A 21167-nucleotide genomic window follows, 5' to 3' on the forward strand; every position below is an offset into this window, starting at 1 on the left:
ACGATTTTCTTTGTTTTGTAGGGGTTGAAAGACATGCTGGGTGGTCGTTCTTCAATTGAAATCAAGAGAATGGGAGATCTTGATGAAAAGCCATTCCACACAGCATGTGCACACAGATATCCGGCTAAAGAAGTCGCATCTAGAGCTAGTGAGTTATGCTCCTTGTGGGAGGATTATATTAGACAACCCGAATGGCATCCTTATAAAGTCATCACTACCAATGGGAAATGTGAGGTATGGATTTCATAAGTTTGGTCCTAATGTTCTATGCTTTTATAGTTGCCTACTTTTTTGGATTCATATGTGGGTTTCACATTAATTTATAGTATTGCTACGTGTTGACACTGATGCCTCTATATGCATAACCATTTTAGTAATTTTGTTGTATAAATGCATTATAATATGTGGATATTAACTTGAGGAGCACCCTTGTTTTGGTGTGCCTGAATTGTGGTGTCTTAACTTAAAAGTTCTCTCTCCCTTGCTGTTGGTGTGTGGGATGTGTCTCCCAAGTCCCAACTACTTTGGCCGACGGTGTGCGTGCGGGGTTGTGCCACAACCAGTCACGATTCAATGCTTTCAGCCAATCTTGACCAAAGCACCAGACCGATCGTGTGATTGCTGACAACCGAGGATTGTTGCCCGCTGGTTTCGTCACTTGTCCAAATCAAGTGATTATGGAGGTCTGGGTTCCCCTCCTATGGCCCCCCTCTAGAGTACGGCTGCCAGAATAATCCTTTAAATAAAGGGAGTGAATAGGAAAAGAGCAGTGAGCCAATTCGGTTGGTGGCCAAATGCGAGTCTGCTAGGCAGAGCGAAGACTACAATGAGGAAAGAGGCTTCATGCAATGGAAATGAATTGCATTAAGGCTCCGTTTCTTTTGACGTAAAATGGGTCAAAATGGGCGTAAAAACAAAAATGGGCGTAAAATTTGTTTTTACACCCATTTTACATCGAAAGAAACGGAGCCTAAATGACAAATGACGAACTGACGTAGGTGAGCTCCCCAAGATTAATCTAGTGGAGAAGTGTATTTATACTAGAGAATAATGGAGACAAAATTATAAACCAAAATTCAGCTGAGACACTGATAGTGAATCAATCACAAACAACTATAACTGTGAATCAATGGATAACAATTTCCCAATTCAGTGAAGGCTCTCTAATGAGACAAAAATTGTTCACAATTTGACTGAAGGCCTCAGGTTTTAGAACTGCAAGAAGGCCCTCAGCTGAGATTTGAAGAAACAAGTACTGACAAGCTGAATTATCGCCATTTTCAGGTTCGTACTCTGGGTTACGCTAGTTCCTGTTATAAAATGAACCTACACTCACATTTCTTCGATTGCTGGTGAAGATCAACCTCTAATCATTGAATTTGATGAGCCTTAAAACTCAGCAAATGAGTTGAACTTGTACAAAACACTCAGGCCTCTTATAACTCTTCGTTTGTCCAAATCTTGTGACAAACTGAGCTGCTGGTTCACTACTCCTTATTCCTTGTTGAAGATCAAACATTCAGGTTATAAAAGCTGATATATATTTCTCGGTTGATGGAATTTAATGGAGGTGAGATCGGTATGACCGATTCTCAGATCTGATAATAGTGTTCGGCTGAGAGATAAATTTTGAATCAATGTGTCACAATTCTGAACTTTCTGTCCAAATTTAATGGAGAAATATGATGAACTATCAGAAACAATGGATTCAAATTTCTGTTTCGAATCCTACCGAACCCGAATTTTGTTTCCGAAATTTTGGAAATTTTGAAATTTAAAACCATGTCAGAAACTTGCAGATCTGACTTTATGCCTTGCATAAACATCAGATCTTACCAAGAATGTGTTGAGCTTGGAGACAGCCAGCATTAAGGAAACTGATAAGAATTCTGTAGTAGAGTTCTGTGTAATTGTGTTCACTACTACTTGGTTTCCTTAAAAGAACTAACTTCCTTATGAAATTGGAAGGAACTCCTTGAATTCCATTTGGAAATATAGTGACAAATAGGTTTCAGATCTGGAGGAAATTGCTTGTTGCCGGTCATCTATGGAAAGGTCTCAGCCGAAACACACATATTATCAGATTTCACTAAATTCTGTATGTTAACTTACCAATTTCTCCAAAAGCTTAAGCTGTTGGAGAAAGGCGTTATTTATCTTTTATACTTAACACTCCCCGGCATGTGTGGCCTACTTGGCAAACACGTGGCACATGTGGTCCCACTTTGGGCCGACCATCGCATGTGGATTTTTGCTATCCGGGAGGTTCGAACTCGAGACCTTTGGCTCTGATACCATGTTAACTTACCAACTTCTTCAAAGGCTTAAGCTGTTGGAGAAAGGCGTTATTTTATCTTTTATACTTTAACACAGTACTAGCAATTTTAGATCTGAAGAGGAGACTTTCTGATCCTGGAATTTTCTAAATTCAAGCTGTAAAAGAGCTTGATTTCTATTCCACAATGTGAATTAGTATTAAGAAATTTCAGAACTGAAGTAACCTTTTAAGAGCTTCAGATCTGAATCTCGGTTTCAAAAGAATTTCACCTACTCTAACCAAACCGAGAATGTAAACCTGATACACTAGCAAAAATTCGACCTTCTTGCATAGGATTTTCCACAAATCAGGAATGTAACTGAAAGATCTGATGATTTACATATAGAAATGACGAATTCAAGAAGGAGACATCATCAAATTCATAGGAGTTCTCCACAATACAGCAAGGAATACTGAAGAGAACTGATCTGAATCTTCTTTGAGCTTTCTTGATTTTCTTCAATGGACTGATGTTGTTCTTGCGAGGTTTTTGAGGGGAAGCAAGGTTGAAGATGACGGAGAAGGGGAGCCTTTTTGCTGTCGCACAAAATAGGGCACAATTGAAAACAAAGAAACGTAGAGGAAAGTGGCTTTTCCGCTACCAGCAGCAAAAATAAGACTCGGGAAAAAGTCGACTAAAGGTTATTTACGTGTCATTTTTTACAAAATTCACATGATATTTCAATTTTTGCAGCAATTAACAAAATATGCAAATTTGTGTTTCCATGGAAACTTTTGGGCACTTTTACTTTCCTTTCTGCATCTCGGAAAACAAATGAACACACCCTAGTAGTTCTCCACAATGCAGTAGGGAATAGTGAAGAGTACAAATCTGAATCTTCTTTGAGCTTTCTTGATTTTCTTCAATGGACTTATTTTCTTGCAAGGCAACGTAGGAACGCGATTACATGTGATAATTTTGCTTGAAACAAGGATACAATGCAAGAATCTGAGAGAAAAGCAGCCGAATCTTCTGGCAACTCTCTTCTTTTCAAGATAAAACTCCAGCAGAAAATTTCTGCACCTAGCCGAAAATTCTCCCAAGAAAATCCTAGATCTAAGTCCCAATACAAAAAAAAAAAAAAAACTATAAAAATGAAAGAGGGAAAGCGTTTTATAACTAGATTTTACAACAAGATTAACTAACTAAATTACCCCAAGGCAAAATGACTATTAAGGAGAAGTGCAAATTACGAAATGACACACAGGTGTACTAGCACTACGACTAGGCTCAAGTCGATGTACCATGGGAAATGTTGCATCACGAACAAGAGTTGAAAGTAAATGCTACAACTAAAATCCCCATAGTTGCCGAGGGGTGCAAGTAAAGTAAAAGAAGTAGTGTGTGGTGGGGGCCCTAAACCAATTGAAGGTTTAGATATTTATAGTGTTTCTTGGGGAGGCATGATGGCTACCAAGCGCCTTTTGCTCCCGTCGCTTCGTACTCAGTGCGTTGACTTGGGGATGATGGTTTCGTGCGGCGTACAACATACGATGCTACCCACTCCCGATGGCTTATCTGTCGGGCCTCCATTCGGAAGCTCTCGATACTCTGTCCTTGTGGCCAATCTGCCCAAGTCTCTTCACGCTATGCGTGCCTCGATATCTGGATTGTTCCTACACGTGACACAACCTGACCTTTGAATCATCGATGATTTTCCTGCCATAGTAAGAGTTAAACTCTCATCATTGCAAGGGTACGTGTTGCCTCTTCGTCCTTCTACCGTTTCACCCTCTCTGCAATGCCCCCTTCGCTTCCCTATAAACGCCGGCGCGACCTTTGTTCCTTGTTCCTTCTCTTTTATAAGTAGTCTCCCTCTCTTTATTTCTTGTTCTATCCTCTCTTTCCTTTATGGCCATCACCTCATATGCAGAGCACATTCCAGTTACACCTGCCACGACCTCGCTCTTTGACGACATTGTGGCGTCCTTGCATGGCTATGTCTGCTCGGTCGTATTTCATCAAAACATTCCATGCAGGATACTTGCCTTGACCCCATTTTCCATTTGGAAAATCTCATGGTTAACACCGAGGCAGGCTTCCTTCCCACGTTCCCCTTCCTGGTGAGGAGACTTTGATGGTAGACCCATTGCAATTGAACTGGGAGGTCTGGTTACGGTTCGTTCCATAAGGCTCTAGCTGTAGATATTGCAAGGCTGAAAAGATTGGGTTGCCTGTCTGACGATAAAGCTTGAGATCCAATGGAAGGATTGGGGGATGTATGAGCTCATCCAACCCAGTTGTCACGAAATCCCCCTGAATCGAGAACTCTTGGTCGCCGTCGCTTCCCTTTGGAGTCCCTCTACCAACACCTTCCACTTCCCGTGTGGTTATGACCATTACGGCCTTGAATAATTTCACCTTTATTGCCTTGCCATTAGATGGAATATTGTGAGGGCCGCTGATGCAAGACAATACCTAATTTAGGGAAAATCATACACTTCTAATGGGATTAAGACTTTAGGACAATTTAGGGCTTACGTGGAAAACTAAAAGAACACTTAACAACTAACCTAGGGCTGAATTAACGCCTAATTAATCTATGGGCAGCAGCAGTAATGAGACTTAAATAGCATAAATAATTGTAAAGATTGTAATTAAGCATGAACTAAACCTTACACAAATCAATTAAAGCGATAAGGATTCGTAAGATGATTGATAATAGAAGGATTAGTCCGAAACTAAGCTTACACATGCAACCAATTAAAAGAACTAAAAGATAATGTAAGACGTATCAATTAGATGTAACAAAAGCATGAGAAATTAATAATAATCAATGAAGAAAACAGTAGGCCGTAGGCGTATTTTGGTAATTTCTACAAATTTGGAAATTGAAGAAAACTGCTATCCAGATCTTATGTAAGGGTTTAGGTAGGTAAAGGAAAGGTAATTCTAGGGTTTAGGTTCTGATTTGTTGGTAAGTTTAGGCTATGGATCTTTAAAAAGGGTTTTTGGGCTTGAAAAGGGCAAGAACTTGCAATAGGGTTCAAAAAGGTTTGAAAGTTGAGATTCTTGTGAGTTTTATGTGAGGTTTAATCACTAAAACAATCCTCAAAATCTCAAAACAAGATCTTGAAGAACATGGGAGATCTATAAATTTTTGGTTTTTCTAGTTTTAGGCTTCAAGAGCAATGAAAATAGAATATCTGATTTACTGATCTTGTTTCTGCTGATTTAATTGAAGAAATAGAAGAGAATATGTGAGAGGAGATGAGAGAAGATGGTTCCAAACCACAAGAAGAAGAGAGAAGAAGAAAGCCCAAATTTCTGGCTTCAAGCAAAACGTAGCAACTAGCAAAACGTAGCAACTAATCTCAACCATTCATCTAATCCAAAGTAAACTAAATAATGTTAAAAACTTACCAAAAATAATAATCCCGTAATAGACCTATATCACTTCTTAAAAACACTCATAACTTGCTCAAAACACATCCAAATCATGTGATCTTAGGCTCATTAGATAGGTAATTAAAAAACCTTTCTAATAATACAAAAAAATGGCCAAACGGATGAGATTTGATGCCTAAAAAGTAGGCTACAAATAAAATGACGAAAAAAAAAGTAAATAAATAAAAAAAAAGACGCCCATGTCTGTGGCCCATGCTCGCCCATGTCTGTGGCCTATGCTAGAGTCTCCGCCATCAGTTTTGTCCACATCTACGCTTGTAAACCTTGAATCCACGCCCATTGTTGATGTCCCCATCACCCGCCCTCCGTCCTCCTCGAGGTTGCGAGCCCTATGACAACTCTAATGCCAAGGTGGCTTACGACTCTTTTATGAAGAGGGAGGGTTGGTCTTGTATGCCTATCGGCTTCCAGAAGCTCGTCACTCTTTTTAGCTTGGCTTTGCAAATTTGTTATTGTGTGGTCTCCGGGCAGACTACAAAGTGCTTCCCATTAGCTGTCACTCTAACATATGGGCAAAAGATTGCTTGGTGCAGGAGCATCCCCTGGAGTCTTTACATGAGCCCTTGAAACCTCCTTTAGTGTAGAATTTTTTTTTGTTTCATTGGATTTAGGGTGTCAACGGATCCACTTCGGATCGGATCCACCTATGTCACGGTCACGATCCATTCAAATTCCTTATCGGTCGGATCGGATTCGGATTGTTCTTCGAATCCTACTTTCCACGTCACGATCACGATCCATTTTAAATCGGACCGTCCGTCGGAGTGTCCTATTATGTCTTACTAAGCTTAGTACACAATTAATTTTTTTTAAAAAAAGAGTTAGAATGTCACTCCACCATAATGAAAAGCAGTGATCGACTTCAAATAAGTGACTAAAAACAGGGAAAAATATGTATCCACTATCCAGTATTCTAAGAAGATAATAGAAACCAAAAACTTAGCAGGAGTTTTCCGTGCTTACTGCTCGGATGCTGGGAAGGCAAGGTTGCCGCGATGGTGAGGGTGAGAGCAATGACTAGTGATGGCGAGGGTGAGAGCAATGACTAGGGACAGAACATGGAGTAGATGGGTTATGGTTACAAATAGGAAGATGAGATGTTCGTTCCATAAATGGGGAGGGGTTACCTACATGGGAAGGAATAGGAGATTTATTTCGAAAAGGAGATTTCATTCAATAAAGATGGAAACCGGTAACTACTAAAAGAATGACTATTTTGACGAGAATAACCCCACTTAACATTGATGTTGTAATGATTTTGAGGGTATTACTGTAAGATGATTTCGGATCGTGACTGCCCCTAAGGACTTTGGCAGCATGCCTGGATCCGATCCGAAAATTTTCGGATGATATGATTGGGAATCCGAAATATGCCCATGGACCCTCTTGGTATGCTTATATCCCGTTCATTAAAGTTCGGATTCGAATGCTCCATCGGACCTTCTGGATCCATTGACACCCCAAGATTTAATCAATTGGGGTAATTTGGCCATTTTGATTTTCTCTTATGTCCATGTTGGTCTTTTCTTACGAGGAGTACTTCAGGAATTCATCCTTGTAATGGGCTAACATATAAACCCCCATTTCCTCCTCTTTTAGATAGCTTTTAGATACTTTCATTTGAAACTATGGTTTATGGTGAAGAAAATCGGTTTTAGCAAGAGAGGGTTTTCTTCTTGCTTGGAACAAGACACTTGTTATAATTCATCAATACAAGGAGACATTGAGCTTGAGGGTTTCAGCTCAAATTAGTGAAACAGTGAATTGGTGTAAACCTCTCAGTAAGTCTCTGTTTATGCACATTCTGTTTGTGAATATACTGGCTAGAATCTGGAACATACAGTGTGGTGGCTGCTATCTCATATATTACTGGTTACTAAAGGTGTGTTTGGCAGCGTTTAAAAAAAAAAAATGCTTTTATTGTTTTGCGTTTTTTCAAAACAAAGAAACACTATTTGGCATGCTTAGGGCAACTGATTTAATCGGTTTCTATTTCGATCCAAAATCGAAAATCTTGGAGCGAAATTTTATTGTTTCCTGCAAGAAACGAATCAAAAAGTCGGGCCCTGTCGTCGCGATTTACAATCTCGACCCTTCTTCGGCATAAAGCTCGTCTTGTCCAAAGTCAAGCTCCAGGGGATTCTTCCAGCTAGCGCCCCCCCCCCCCCCCCCCCCCCCCCCCCCCCCCCCCCCCCCACAACATCATCTTCAACATGGCTGGTTTTCTGATACTCTTCTTTGTTTTTTTTTTTTTTTTTTTGTGTGAAAAACAGAATCACACAAATTTGGACCCTTGCCCGATGATCATCTGCAACTTTCTTTTTTTTTTTTGCTTTATAGCATTTTTTTTTTGTCTTTTTTTTCTTTTTTCTAAAGGTTGTTTTATAGGTTGTTTTTTTTTTTTTTTGGGTAATAATTATTGCACAAATCTCTTATTCTCTGTACATGATGGATCATAACTATTTTTTAGTAATCAATGTAAACTTCAGTTAAGTTTTCTCTTTGTTAAAAAAATCCAGAAGTCAGTAACTCTCATGTACACTCTATAAGGTCAAGACCCTTTGGCTAGGTTTAATTGAATAGAATGGCAGAATTAATGAGCAGCTTTGGTTAGTCATGACAACAGTAATGGAAGGAATTATTTGCATGTGAAATTTAATATGCAGTCCAAGTGTTTGTGGTTTTGCACATCATTTCAAGACCACTAACTGCGCTTTTGAATTGTTCATAATAGATGTTGTTTTCCTATTAATTTTGCACATCAATAATCGGTCAAGGTTGCATGTTTGAATCTAGCTTTCTCCATTACCATTATTGCATATGAATTGAGATCCTTACATCCTGTCACATCTTGTTAGTGAACTGTTTCTATATGATTTTAATTGAAGCAACCACCAACGTTTTGGAGAAAGTCAAGTTCTAGAGGATCAGAACCTCACAATTAAATGTCACTAAGGGTATTCAACCTCAATTTGTGACCAATGAAAGGGTGTCTTCCTAACACTGGACTAGGCCAGCATATCAATTATGAAACAGAGCAGAAACATGTTCAGTGAATTCCGCATGCATGGTTGACAAGAAATCTTAGAATCAGAAATCTTATCCAGTTGCCAAACGTGATTCTGATTTTTAGAATCAGAATCAGAATAAACAACAGAATCAAGAGTCAATATCAAAATCATGAAACAGAATCAAAATTGCTGCCAAACGCACCCTAAGCTTATTGGTTGAAAATTCTTTACCTACTTTGCTCCTTTCTATAGGATCAACATAATAAAGGTAGCATTAGTCTCCTTGTCGAAGCAACCTATATTTTATAAATCCATAGGCTCCTTCATCAATTCCTCTTTCATGGCAATCATCTCGTATAAATTGAAATTATTTCAGTATTTATCCAAAATGTTAATGTTTCAACACATTCAATTTAGCACAAGCAATATATATATATATATATATATATATATATATATATATATAGAGAGAGAGAGAGAGAGAGAGAGAGAGAGAGAGAGAGAGAGTGGTTTCTACACACAAGTGTAGATAAGTTATCTACACACTAGCTTAAAATACAGTGGAGGCCCACATTGTTTGGGTGATCCAAACCATTCATTTGATTGGCCTTCACATAGATAGGGTGTCCACAAAAAATCAGCTCCATAGGATCATCCTAACCCTTCGAACCGTGGATGCAAAAAATGTACAGATTTGTGAAGGTTTATACACGTCCATTTTACCTCCACAAATTGTAGGGTTGGGATGATCCTATGGAGTTGATGTTTTGTGGACACCCTATCTATGTGAGGGCCAATCAAATGAATGGTTTGGATCATCCAAACAATATGCCCTCCACTGTATTTTAAGCTAGTGTGTAGATAACTTATCTACACTTGTGTGTAGAAACCGTTTTCATATATATATATATATATATATATATATATATATAATGGTTTTAATTTGTTATCCTGAGATAATATCAACAACTTTCATCTTTCATTATGTCCTTTTTTTAATGGTTTATTATGGTCATTTTATTATTTTTGAAAAATATATGATTTTCAATACTCTCATCTTCTTTATTTTAAATTTTAGAATTAGTTTTTGATAGATATTTAATTAGTTATGTCAATTTAGGGTATAGGTTAAGTAACCTACTAAATTGTTGAACCGAAATTTTAAATTTTATTAAAATTTTAAACATTAATTATTTTTATGTTCCATTGTTTAGATAACATTTTGAGAAAAGTGGAAAATTCTGAATTTATCTCTAGAAATACCTGAGTGGGGAAGATGTTGAGAACAATGTCTATCGCTTAGCTTGGTAGTACTCAGTTTCTTGGAAAGATAAGGATAAAATATATGGCCATGGTTGTCACCTTTTCTCAAAAAAAAAAATGGCCATGGTACTTAATTCCCATTTGTCTAAAAAGACGACCTTCCTTAACTTTTCTTCAAATGAATCTAAATTTGTCGTACCTCTCGCACAATAGAGGTTCTTTTAGTACTTTACTCAGTTTTCCTATTTCTTCTTTGTCCTTTTAGAGCCTCCTCCATCATAAACCCTTTTGATGCAATTCCTCCTTATAGCATTCACAATTGACAAAGGAAATCAGTGGCATTTTACATTGAAGCAGCCTCATCCCATCTAGAGGTGTTTTCAAACTCCTTCGTCAAATTCGATGTAAGTTCTTTTTTTTTTATCTACCACTGATAAACTGCCCTTTTCCTCCTTGAACTTAGTTTGGCTTGAAGTAAACCCAACCCATATAATGGCGTGTTCAAACTCCTTTCTGAACTTTTGAAAAGCTAGAAGCTTTTCATCCACCGATAAACTGCCCTTTTTGCCCTTTTTGTTTTTTTAGTAATTTTTCCTCCCCACCATTTTCAAACCAGTTCCTATTCCACTCCCTCATCTTTGCTTACTAGGAAGCTTTTTCATACATTCGAATCCCTCCCACTCCTTTAATCTTTTGGTAGTTTACTTAGTTTTCCTATGTCCTCTTTGTCCTTTTAGAGCCTCCTCCATCAGAAACCATTTTGATGCAATTCCTCCTTGCAGGATTCACAATTGACAAAGGAAATTAGTGGCATTTTACATTGAAGTAGCCTCATCCCATCTAGAGGTGTTTTCAAACTCCTTCGTCAAATTCCATAAGTTTTTTTTTTTTTTCCTACCACTGATAAACTGCCCTTTTCCTCCTTGAACTTACTTTGGCTCGAAGTAAACCCATCCCATATAATGGCGTGTTCAAACACCTTTCTGAACTTTTGAAAAGCTTTACTTCTAGCTTTTCATCCACCGATAAACTGCCCTTTTTGTTTTTTAGTAATTTTTCCTCCCCACCATTTTCAAAGCAGTTCCTGTTCCACTCCTTCATCTTTGCTTACTCGCAAGCATTTTCATACATTCGAATCCCTCCCACTCCTTTACCTCATATGTCCACAGTAGGCACCATATCTTGCATTCCCAAACCTAAATGGTGAGGACCAATTTGAGAACCCTGTTGACTCCAATAATATAGGAATGTAGTCAGCATTGTTCTTGGGTCAGCACTTTGACATATGCCAAAAGGCACTCCTTCCGCTCGGTCCAGCTTTCACATAACTAGATCATTTTGTTTTGTTCATCATGTAGTGCTCTATCTAGAGGCAAGTAAAATAAGATAATGACGGCTCACAAACTCAAAACAAGTTCCTCTTGCTTGTAGTTGTAGTAATCCTTGCTCACTTCTTTTTAACTCGGTCTACTCTGTCTCATTTCTCAAAGAGAGTTCCGTATCTTTTATTTTCTCTCTCTCTGTTTACGATCTTTTATTTGATGTGGAAAGGGATTTTGGTGCAGGAAAAAATAGATGAGGATGATGAAAGGTTGAAAGGGCTGAGGGATGAGTGGGGTGATGATGTGTTTAAGGCTGTAACTACTGCCTTGTTGGAAATGAACGAGTATAATCCAAGTGGCAGATACATAGTATCAGAACTATGGAACTTCAAAGCAGGAAGGAAGGCCACCTTGAAAGAAGTTATCGAATATGTACTAAAGCAATGGAAGACACTCAAGCGAAAGAGATGAGAAAGCAATGGTTGGTATTTAAATCAAACATTTTAAATACATTTTATGGCAAACTGTAGGGTTTTTTTGGACCAAATGTCTATATTTGATTTCTAGTTAGCTTTGGATGTTTGAGCCAATAAACATTAAGAGTGATATTGTGCTGAAGATATGGGAGATTTGTTATAATAGGAATGCTAAACTCAGGGGCGCCCATGCTAAAATCGGAGGAAAGGGTGCCTCCGTCGGATGCACGTCACCAAAGTGCATTTAAAGAATGTAAAAGTCCATGAATATTAAATGCATTTTGCCAACATGCATCCAATGGGAGCCCCCTTTCCTCTGATTTTTACAAGAGCGCCCTTGAGTCTAGCATTTCACTTGTTATAAATAGCTGTTAAACTGGGATAATTAGTAGCTCAATTCCTTTTCAGGATGCAAATGCATAAGAAGTCCATCCATATATTCCTTCGGACACCTTGTATATCCATGTACAGCTGTAGCTGGAAAACTGAAATTGGTCTAGGCATGGTTTAGGCCCTGTTTGTTTTGGATTTTGTGAACTGATTGTGAGTTCAAAACTGACTATTGGACTGAAATTTAGACCCTTTTTGTTTTGGATTTTGTGAACTGATTGTGAGTCCATAACTGACTATTGGACTGAAATTTAGGCCCTGTTTGTTTAAGATTATGACAACCGATTGAGTCCAAAACCAATATTGGACTAAAAATCAAACGTAATTTTGTGTCCAATAATTGGTTTTGGACTCAATCGTTTGTCATAATCTTAAAACAAACACGGCATTAATAATTTGAGTCCAATAATCAGTTTTGGACTCAATTAGTTCTCAAAATCCAAAACAAACATGCCTACTTTTTCAGAAATTTATATCGTGATTCACTATAACGGCTGTGTTATTGCAACTGAAAAATAATTTCCCTCTGTTGCACTTTATATAAACGAGAGCTATCAAAAAATTCCGCACATATTTTCTTGGAATATATAGGTTTCCATGAAAGATTATGCTGTTTGCACTTTTTTGTTATCTTATTGTTTTTTTTTTTGCTCATATAAATTTGTCTCACTCCGATCCTACCTGCCATAGAGTTCTCTTTTGTTCAATGCTTCTATTACTGCATGGTGTGTGACATGGAATGTGCTATTGGAGTGCAGGGAAAAAGAAATGGCAACCTCGTAAATCTAGGACTGATATATGAACCGGCAAAACATGCATACCTACGGAACAACACCAAACCAGGAAGTATCCTTTGAGGTATTTAGGAACTGAATAATCTCTCACATGAACATTATTGTACATTGTAGCTCTCATAACCCCTATGGATACCAGATACAATAGACACTTTGAAAGTACAGGTTGCTGTAGCCTGGGAGTTGCTTGTGTAATGTCAATTTAGGAGCTCTTGAAATTCTTTAGCATGTAGACTATTTGAGATCTTGGCAAGTTTAATGGCTTCTTTTTGTACCAGATATACAAATAAGTGTTGTAAAAAGGCCTCTGAGGGAGAAGGCAGCTAACACACAGATCACCTAGCTGCTGTCTTGGGTTACTTCAGCTCTCTGGGTGCATTCAAGCCTCCAATATCTTCTATTTAAAGGTTTGTGAAACAACAAATTATTCCAAAGCTTAAGCTGTTAGAGTTGGTATTATTTAATCATTTATACTTAAACACCCCCTCTCGTGCGGCCCCCCCTTTTTTTTTTTTGAGGTGGCCGTAAACGTGGCCCCTCTTTTTGATTGACCGTACATAGAGATTTTTAATATCAAAGTTTTTGGAGGCAATTGCTCTGAATCTCTGATACCATGTGAAACAACCCATTACTCCAAAAGCTTAATCTGTTAGATTTGGTGTTATTTAATCAATTATTCTTAAATAAGGTTTTTTCTTTTTTTTTGAAAAGTTATAATTAAACAAGGTTGGTTATCAAGAAAAGTGATAAAGATGGTTTGAAGCAATGTTTGCATAATTTCTGAATAGCCAGCCTTTGAGAAAGTGAAATTTCTAGAAAAATCAAGGTTTCGTTTCGTAACCATTCTCTTGATTCTCATTTTGTGCTTATTATTCCATGGAGTTTTGTGAAACAACAAATTACTTCAAAGCTTAAGCTGTTTGGTGTTATTTAATCATTTATACTTAGACACTCCCCCTCCCGTGGCCCCTCTTCTTCGTCTTCTTCTGTTTTTTGTAAGGTGGCTGTACATGTGGCCCCTCTTTTGGGTTGACCATAAACGTCGATTTTTAATGTGAAGGACTTGTTGGGTCCTGAGCCTAGGACTTGCCGTGAGGCAGTTGCTCTGATACCACTGGGAAACAACCAGTTACTCCAAAAGCTTAAGTTGTTAGAGTTGGTGTTATTTAATCATTTATACTTTGTTAGACATATAAGGGTATTACTATTACTATCAATTTATATGTACATATATAGGGAAATGTTATCAGCACTACTGTATTTTGATGAGGGCACTCCTCACTTTATTAGAAGTACCGTATGGCCCGCACCATAGGATGATCCAAACTGTCCATTAGATGGGTCACAACCTAAATAGGTTGTGCCCCAAAAATTATTTCCATAGGCTGATCCTAACCCTCTGATCTATAGAGGGTTGGGATCAACCCTCTGACATTCCAAACCTCTAACATTCAGATCAAAGGGCTAGGATCAGCCTATGGAAATTATTTTTAGGGCACAACCTATTTAGGCTGTGGCTCATCTAACGGACGGTTTGGATCATCCTATGGTGCGGGGCATACCGTACTTTTAATAAAGTGAGGAGTGCCCTCATCAAAATGCAGTATTGCTGATAACATTTCCCATGTATATATTCATATAAATAATAAATTGTGAAGGGAGAGAAGAAAATAATTATTCTCTACGTTCTCTTGTTCTTCTTCTTCTTCTTCTTCTCAATCTCTGCAACCCTAGATCTTAAATCAACATGGTATCAGAGCCATACCATGTAGATACACCCTAATCTACCTCAACCCTAACCCTATTCCCTAATCTACCTCAACACTAATGTTCTGCTAGCCTCCAACTCCTTTTTCTGTAATAAACAACCCCCACCCTTTCCGTAGTAACCCCACAACCAGCCCTCTTTCTATGTAATCCCCTCCAACCCCTTTTCCGTAATACGTACCCCCCCCCCCCCCCCGCAAACCCTTACCCAAACCCCCGCCGTAGCCCCATCCTCTTTCTCTCTTGCCGTAACCCCCTCCCCAACCCCCAACTTGCTATGACCCCCTGTTTTCCTTCCCTTCAGTGATAACTAGTAACCCCAACCTCGAATATTGGTTCCTTCTCTTCCTCGTCTTGCCTATGGGTGGCAACGGTTTGGTTTGACCCCCAAATCGAACCAAACCGACCGAAATTTGAATTTTCGGTTCGGTTCGGCCAATTTCGCCATCCCTTACTCATAATCATTGGAAATCGGGGGCAACGGTTCGGTTTGAAATTTGAATCGGTTTGGTTCTACCAAACCGAAATTTGAATCGGTTTGGTTTTTCCAAACCGAAACCGAATTTTCGATTCGGTTTCGGTTGGATTGCCACCCCTACTCTTACCCCTCTTTTTGTATCGTGTTCGTTTCTTTTCTCCACCCACGACCCTTCTATGACTGAATTGTAGAAGGACAGTTGTTTCTTGCTTGTTTCTAGGTAATTTGAGGCTCCTTCGTTGAAATCCCAAGTGGCAATCCGAGAGGGGGGGTGAATTGGGTAATTAAAATTTTCAATCAAATTTAATTAAGATTTTGAAAATATTAAAGTTTAAATCTAACCCTTGTTCAATTAAGCATAAACACAAATAAATGTTAGATGTTACCAAACACCCAAAGGAGGCAAGAAGTAGAGCAAGGAGACCACACAATATAGTGGATCGGTCACAAACAGACCTACTCCACTACCCAATTACTTGGTCTTTCCTTGGGACTTTCCTTCACTATGATGGGATTGCACAAACGCCGAATCCCCAAGCTTTACAATGAACACCGCCTCCAAGGGAACAAACCTTCTTTGCAAAAACGCCTTCAAGAAGATCAACCCTCTTCGCACACCGCCTCCAAGGGAATCACTTCTCTGGGCGAACCGCCTCCAAGGAGAATAACCCTTTCCGCAAACCGCCTCCAAGGGAATCACTCCTCTTTGCGCCGGATTCACCTTTGTTGTTAGGCATAATCGTAGACTCCGATTACAATAAGAAGGAAGAAGATGAAGCTCACTCAATGCCTCTTGATAGGTTAATACAAACAATGAATAGCTCACAATCTCTCCAAAAGATTACACTAATAAAGCCCAATCGAGATCATTTTGTTGAATGTAAATACACACATCAAAGCATTGAAGAGGATTTTTTAAACAACCTTAGATTTGAAAGTGTAAGCTCAAAAAGATGTGAAATAATCTTGCAAAAGGTTATTTAGAAGGCCAAGGATAGGGTATAAATAGCCTAAGTACTAATATGACCTTTTGGGGGCAAAACTGTAAATAACTGGCCAAGAAAAAGCAAGTCGCTCAAGCTCCAACGGCTACTTTGCCAGACGGGCGCTGCCGACCTGGGTGTCGCGGTCGCCTGCCCTTTCGGGCCATCACTTTTTTATTTTGATTTCTAAACCTTCGCGGTCGACCGAGGGTCTCGCGGTCGCCCGCCGTGAGCAATCTGGACATTTTATTTTTGGTCCAGAACCCTATCCATGGTCGCCCGATCCTTTGACAGTCGACCGGCCCAACCATGCTGGATGGCCTCTGGATTTTCAGAAGCTCATCCACGGTCGACCGGCCCTCTAAGTTTGGGTGGGTGCTGGAGTTCTAGCACACTTCCTGCGGTCGCCCGGGAGACCCCGGTCGACCTTCCCTGTTTTGAAAACTTGGTTTTACATATTGAAACTTTAGGGCTTTGGGCCATGGTCTTTGGGCTTTGGGCCATGGTCTTTGAGCTTTTGTCCAAGGTTTTCAAACACATTTTTAGGGTGTGTGGATGGCTTTCAAAGATATCAAGTTTGTTATGGAAACTATTTGAAAACCTTTTGAAAGTGCAAATACATTTTGACAAGAGGACTCCAATACAATCTATAAAATGTATAACCGTTAGTCTTCTTGGATTGTCTTGGCTCCTTAGTACTTTCTTGGACATCTTTAACTTGAGAGTGGACTCTTCAACTTGCTTTGGGCCATTTGAACATCTTCAATGGTACATGAGGTGGTCACCAATGCTAGTTCATCTCCAAGCTTTTTTTGGCACTTTGCAAGCCATGCTTGTGGGATCTTTAACTTGAGCTTTTGACTTGAGCTTTTTCCAAGGATGATGTCTCCGATGTATGTATTAGCTTATTTGGTTCATTGTGCATGTTGATCCGCAAGCCATGCGTTGAGTTGTATTGTGCTAGATGTGCTAACTTTGGTTTGACATTTGACTTTCCTGTCTAAGGGACAATACTACAAAGCAACATATTAGTCCATAAATACTAATCAATCTGGGTTTGCTAGTATCAAAACAACAAGGTAAAGGTGATTAGTTGAACCCATGGGAACCCTTGGGCTAATAATTTCCCACTTTTTTATGATGCCAAACCAAATTGATTAGGAGGCAGGAGATATAAAAAAATAGACAGATAATCCTCAAATGATATAAATAATGATGCATTGATCCCCCTCACTATATGCACACGTGTAATATAACAATATGAAGGTAGAGATGCATTTAGAACATGGACTACATAATCAATTCCAAAATTCTCCCCCTTTTGGCAACAACAAAAAGAGAGGTTTTAATAGTTGAAGTTCAATATATAGTGCCAAGCAGTGCAATCATTACTCCCCCTATCTACTTATCTTGAATATGAGATAATTCAAGTGAAACATACATGATAAGAACAATCAAACATAGAGATACAGGATGACAGTGTGAAACATTCTTATGTTTGATATGTGGATGGGCATAGGTAAAGGATGTTAAAATACTTTAAGCTACTTCTATGGCTCATGAAACTAATGATGATATAACATTTTAAGCTCGCCTAATGCTTTTCATAAAGTTTTAGTAAGTATAGTGCATGATAAGCAATTTTTTTTTATGTTCGATCTATAAGATTAACATTTTAAGCACAACGAATGGGGCAATGGACATTGTGAGCATATCACTATGGTTCATATAAACACAAAGATGAGACACTTTGGCTCTCCCCTTACATATTTGTCATTGGCCTTTGGTAAAACCTATAAAGCAAGGCATGCCAATACATAATGGCTATAGATGTGACAGTGAGTGCATAGCCAAATGATCTTATCAGCAAAATGATGTACTTAGCTTCACAAGCACATTATAAGAGTGTATAATTCATAGGAGATGAGGTAATTCTTGCATCACATGATCCTATGAAAGAGAATTCTAGGAGATCTTCAAGATAAAGCTCTAGAACAAGATACTTATCATTGACAGAGATGATACCATATGAGTCTATCCGAGATAAGTTTGAAGCCTAAAAGGATATGACACTGCAGCTTAGGCAATGGGCGTTTATCTTATACGAAAAATGATAGATGATCTAAAGGTAAGATCAGAAGACAAGCCCAGCTACACACATATGGAGCAACAAGGCTCCAAATAATGTACTTATCATATGTAATCTGTAAGCCCAAGGGTTCCCATGGGTTAATCATTCACCTTACCTTCTTGTTTTGATGATAACAAACCAAATTGATTAGCATTTATGGACTAATGTGTTTCCTTGAGGTGTTGTGTTGTATACAGGAATTTCATGTCATAATCGCCATTACACAACTCCTCACAACACATGGCTTTTGGATCAAGGAGCAAATGAACCAAGAGCTTGCACCTACAGTGAAGACATCCTCATTTGAAGATGTTCAAATCAAGAAGCTCATCATGAAGATTCCACAAGTTCCCAACAAGTGTAAAAAAGGAGCTTCGAGTTGAACCAACCATTGGTGACACCTCATGTACCATTCAACATATATTGAAGACTGGAGGAGAAGTCACAAGAGCCAAGCAAGGTCAAGAAGTTCACTCTCAAGCCGAAGAAGTCCAAGGAAGTGCAAAGGAGCTGATACATTCCAAGAAGACTCAAGGTTCTTGTTTTTAGAATGTATTTAGAGTCCTCTTGATTTTATGTTAAATGCACTTTCAAAAGGTTTTCATACTTAACTTTTTACATCTTTGAAAACCATACACATACCCAAAAATGTGTTTGAAAACCTAGGACTTAACCCCAAAGACCATGGCCCAAAAGCCCCTGATCTTTTAAAGTTAAAATAGAATTTTACACAGGGCCGGTCCACCGGATTGTCCCTTGCGACCGTGGCAAGGTAGCTGGAAATCCAACACTTGCAAGTAAATAGCGGGCCGGTCGACCAACATGTTGACCTCGCCGGATGACTGCTATGGGCCGGTCGATCATGACGGTAAGAAATTTGAAAATAAAAAAAGGGCGCCCGATAGGGGCAGGCGACCACTGTGGCTCGGTCTACCGCTACGGTCGGGCAAACTAGGGTTAGACTAATTAGTGGATTAACTTTTAATTTTTCCCTAATTAAGCCTAAAATTTCTAATTGACCAATTCACCATCATTCTTAGGTTGTCACACTTGCATTTCATTTGGTATCAGAGCTAAGGCTCTTAAAGAGATTTTTAAATTCAAAAATCTACAAGAGAGATACGTGACAATCCAAATGAATTTTGAGTTAGGCCAATCCACTCTAATTCTTCAACTCTTTGATGGAACGAATTATAGGGCTTGGAAAGTAAAAATGTTTGCCTATCTCAAATCCATAGACTTTGACATTTTAGATATCATTAAAGAGGGAATTTCTTTTGCAAGAAAATGCACTGAAGGTGATTTAAAATTATTTTCCTTGAACTCAAAGGCAATGATTTTATTATGTTGTGGTTTAACTCCAAATATTTTTGACAATATTTCAAATTGCATCTATGCAAAAGATATTTTGACTTCATTAGAAAATATTTATGAGAAGAATATTTGTCTCTTTTTAAATGGTAAAATTTTTAGTCAAAAAGAGAATTCTCAAAAATCTTTTGCAAAAGAAAATTCTTTCAAACATTCTATTTTCGATTTGGAAATTCAAATTGAAAATCTGAAATTGGAAAGAAATGAGAAATTAAATCAATTGAGCATATTTTTGATAAATAAGAATGTTGTCTTATTTCAAAGATGCAATGCCTTTGAGAAAGAAATTAAAAGCCTTGAAATCACAAACATTGAACTTGTTAAAAAATATAAACATGTTCGTGAAAATGAAGAACAATTAAATGAAAAACTCTCTACTAAGAATCAAAGACTACAAGAAGAAAAGATAATCACATTTGCTTAAATTTAAAGTCTTGTGATTCTATTTGTTCCTCATCTACCGAATTATATTGTACTAATTGTGGTAGGTCTGGACATTACAAATTTGAGTGCAAACTTGGATTTGTAAAATCAGACAAATTTGTTTGGATAAGAACATATCCACTCCCACAAACAAACTTGGATGGAACTAAAGGGATTTGGGTTCCATAGAATCCCTCTAAACTATTTAGTGAATGAATTAGTTTAGGAGCTATGTTAAATTGTTATATCATTCACATTCTTACTAGATACTTTAATTCATTGAATACTCTTTGTATCTAGTTTTCATCAGCTTAATTGATATATCTTGTCATTCTTGAGTATAGATACTCATATGTGATGTGCTTAACTTGAATGTATCTATATTCGCATGTGCTTAAATGATCACATCTTTGTCTTGGTATAGTCTAAAAGTAATTCAATGATATATCTTATCTTAGACTATATTTTTGTGCTTTATTGAATATCCTTTTTGAAAAGCCTATATAAGTGCCAATCATATCACTTGTGCACTTAGCATCCACAAAGTAAATCCACAATAGAAAATTTAATGTGAAAACTATATATGTGCTTTCATGAAAGTTGACGACCCTTTTTGCCCTCGAGTTCAAATTGATCTTTCAAGTTCATTTCTTTCACTCTTGAACTCTATTTAGGACAATTTTGGCATTTGCTAGATCTTGGTATATTCAACTTTGGTAGAATATCATCTCTAGCAAGATTATGTGTTAAAATCATTGTCTAAGGAAATCCACTCAAATCATTTCTTAGACATCCCTTGTGACCTAGGTGAGTAAGTATGTTTATTACTATGCACCTAGTTGTCCTTCAAACCCATTCTTATGTGCTTAATGATTATCATTAAATGCATAAAAATCTTGATGGGTTAAATTGATGTATTCCAAAAAGCTTAAAATGAATATCTTCTCATGACTAAGATAAAACTATCTAGTTATAGTAGTTTATTTTGGAATGCATGTGTCCAAGGTGTTCATCACTTGACATTTTCTAAAA

General features: G+C 38.0%; 1 protein-coding gene and 1 long non-coding RNA gene across 7 annotated transcripts in view; both read left to right on the forward strand.

Annotated features, from left to right (window-relative positions):
• LOC143870644 (factor of DNA methylation 1-like) overlaps window positions 1-13259 on the forward strand; it is a 34545-nt gene extending 21286 nt beyond the window's left edge. For 5 of the 6 annotated variants that reach the window (XM_077376621.1, XM_077376620.1, XM_077376622.1 and 2 more), the window contains 3 exons: window positions 22-234; window positions 11566-11803; window positions 12947-13259. In XM_077376621.1, the coding sequence (XP_077232736.1) occupies window positions 22-234; window positions 11566-11793 (441 nt within the window). In that variant the 3' untranslated portion in view covers window positions 11794-11803; window positions 12947-13259. The remainder of the gene's footprint in view (window positions 1-21; window positions 235-11565; window positions 11804-12946) is intronic. The other variant, XM_077376624.1, reaches the window with a different exon arrangement.
• On the forward strand, window positions 246-2959 carry LOC143870711 (uncharacterized). Its single transcript, XR_013245499.1, has 2 exons — window positions 246-1284; window positions 2664-2959. It is a non-coding gene; the product is annotated as an uncharacterized LOC143870711 (long non-coding RNA).
• Window positions 13260-21167: the final 7908 nt, after the last annotated feature.

Source organism: Tasmannia lanceolata, unplaced genomic scaffold (assembly GCF_043159265.1).
Source record: "Tasmannia lanceolata isolate RefF3 unplaced genomic scaffold, GAP_Taslan_0.1 ptg000002l, whole genome shotgun sequence".
Taxonomy (NCBI): domain Eukaryota; kingdom Viridiplantae; phylum Streptophyta; class Magnoliopsida; order Canellales; family Winteraceae; genus Tasmannia; species Tasmannia lanceolata.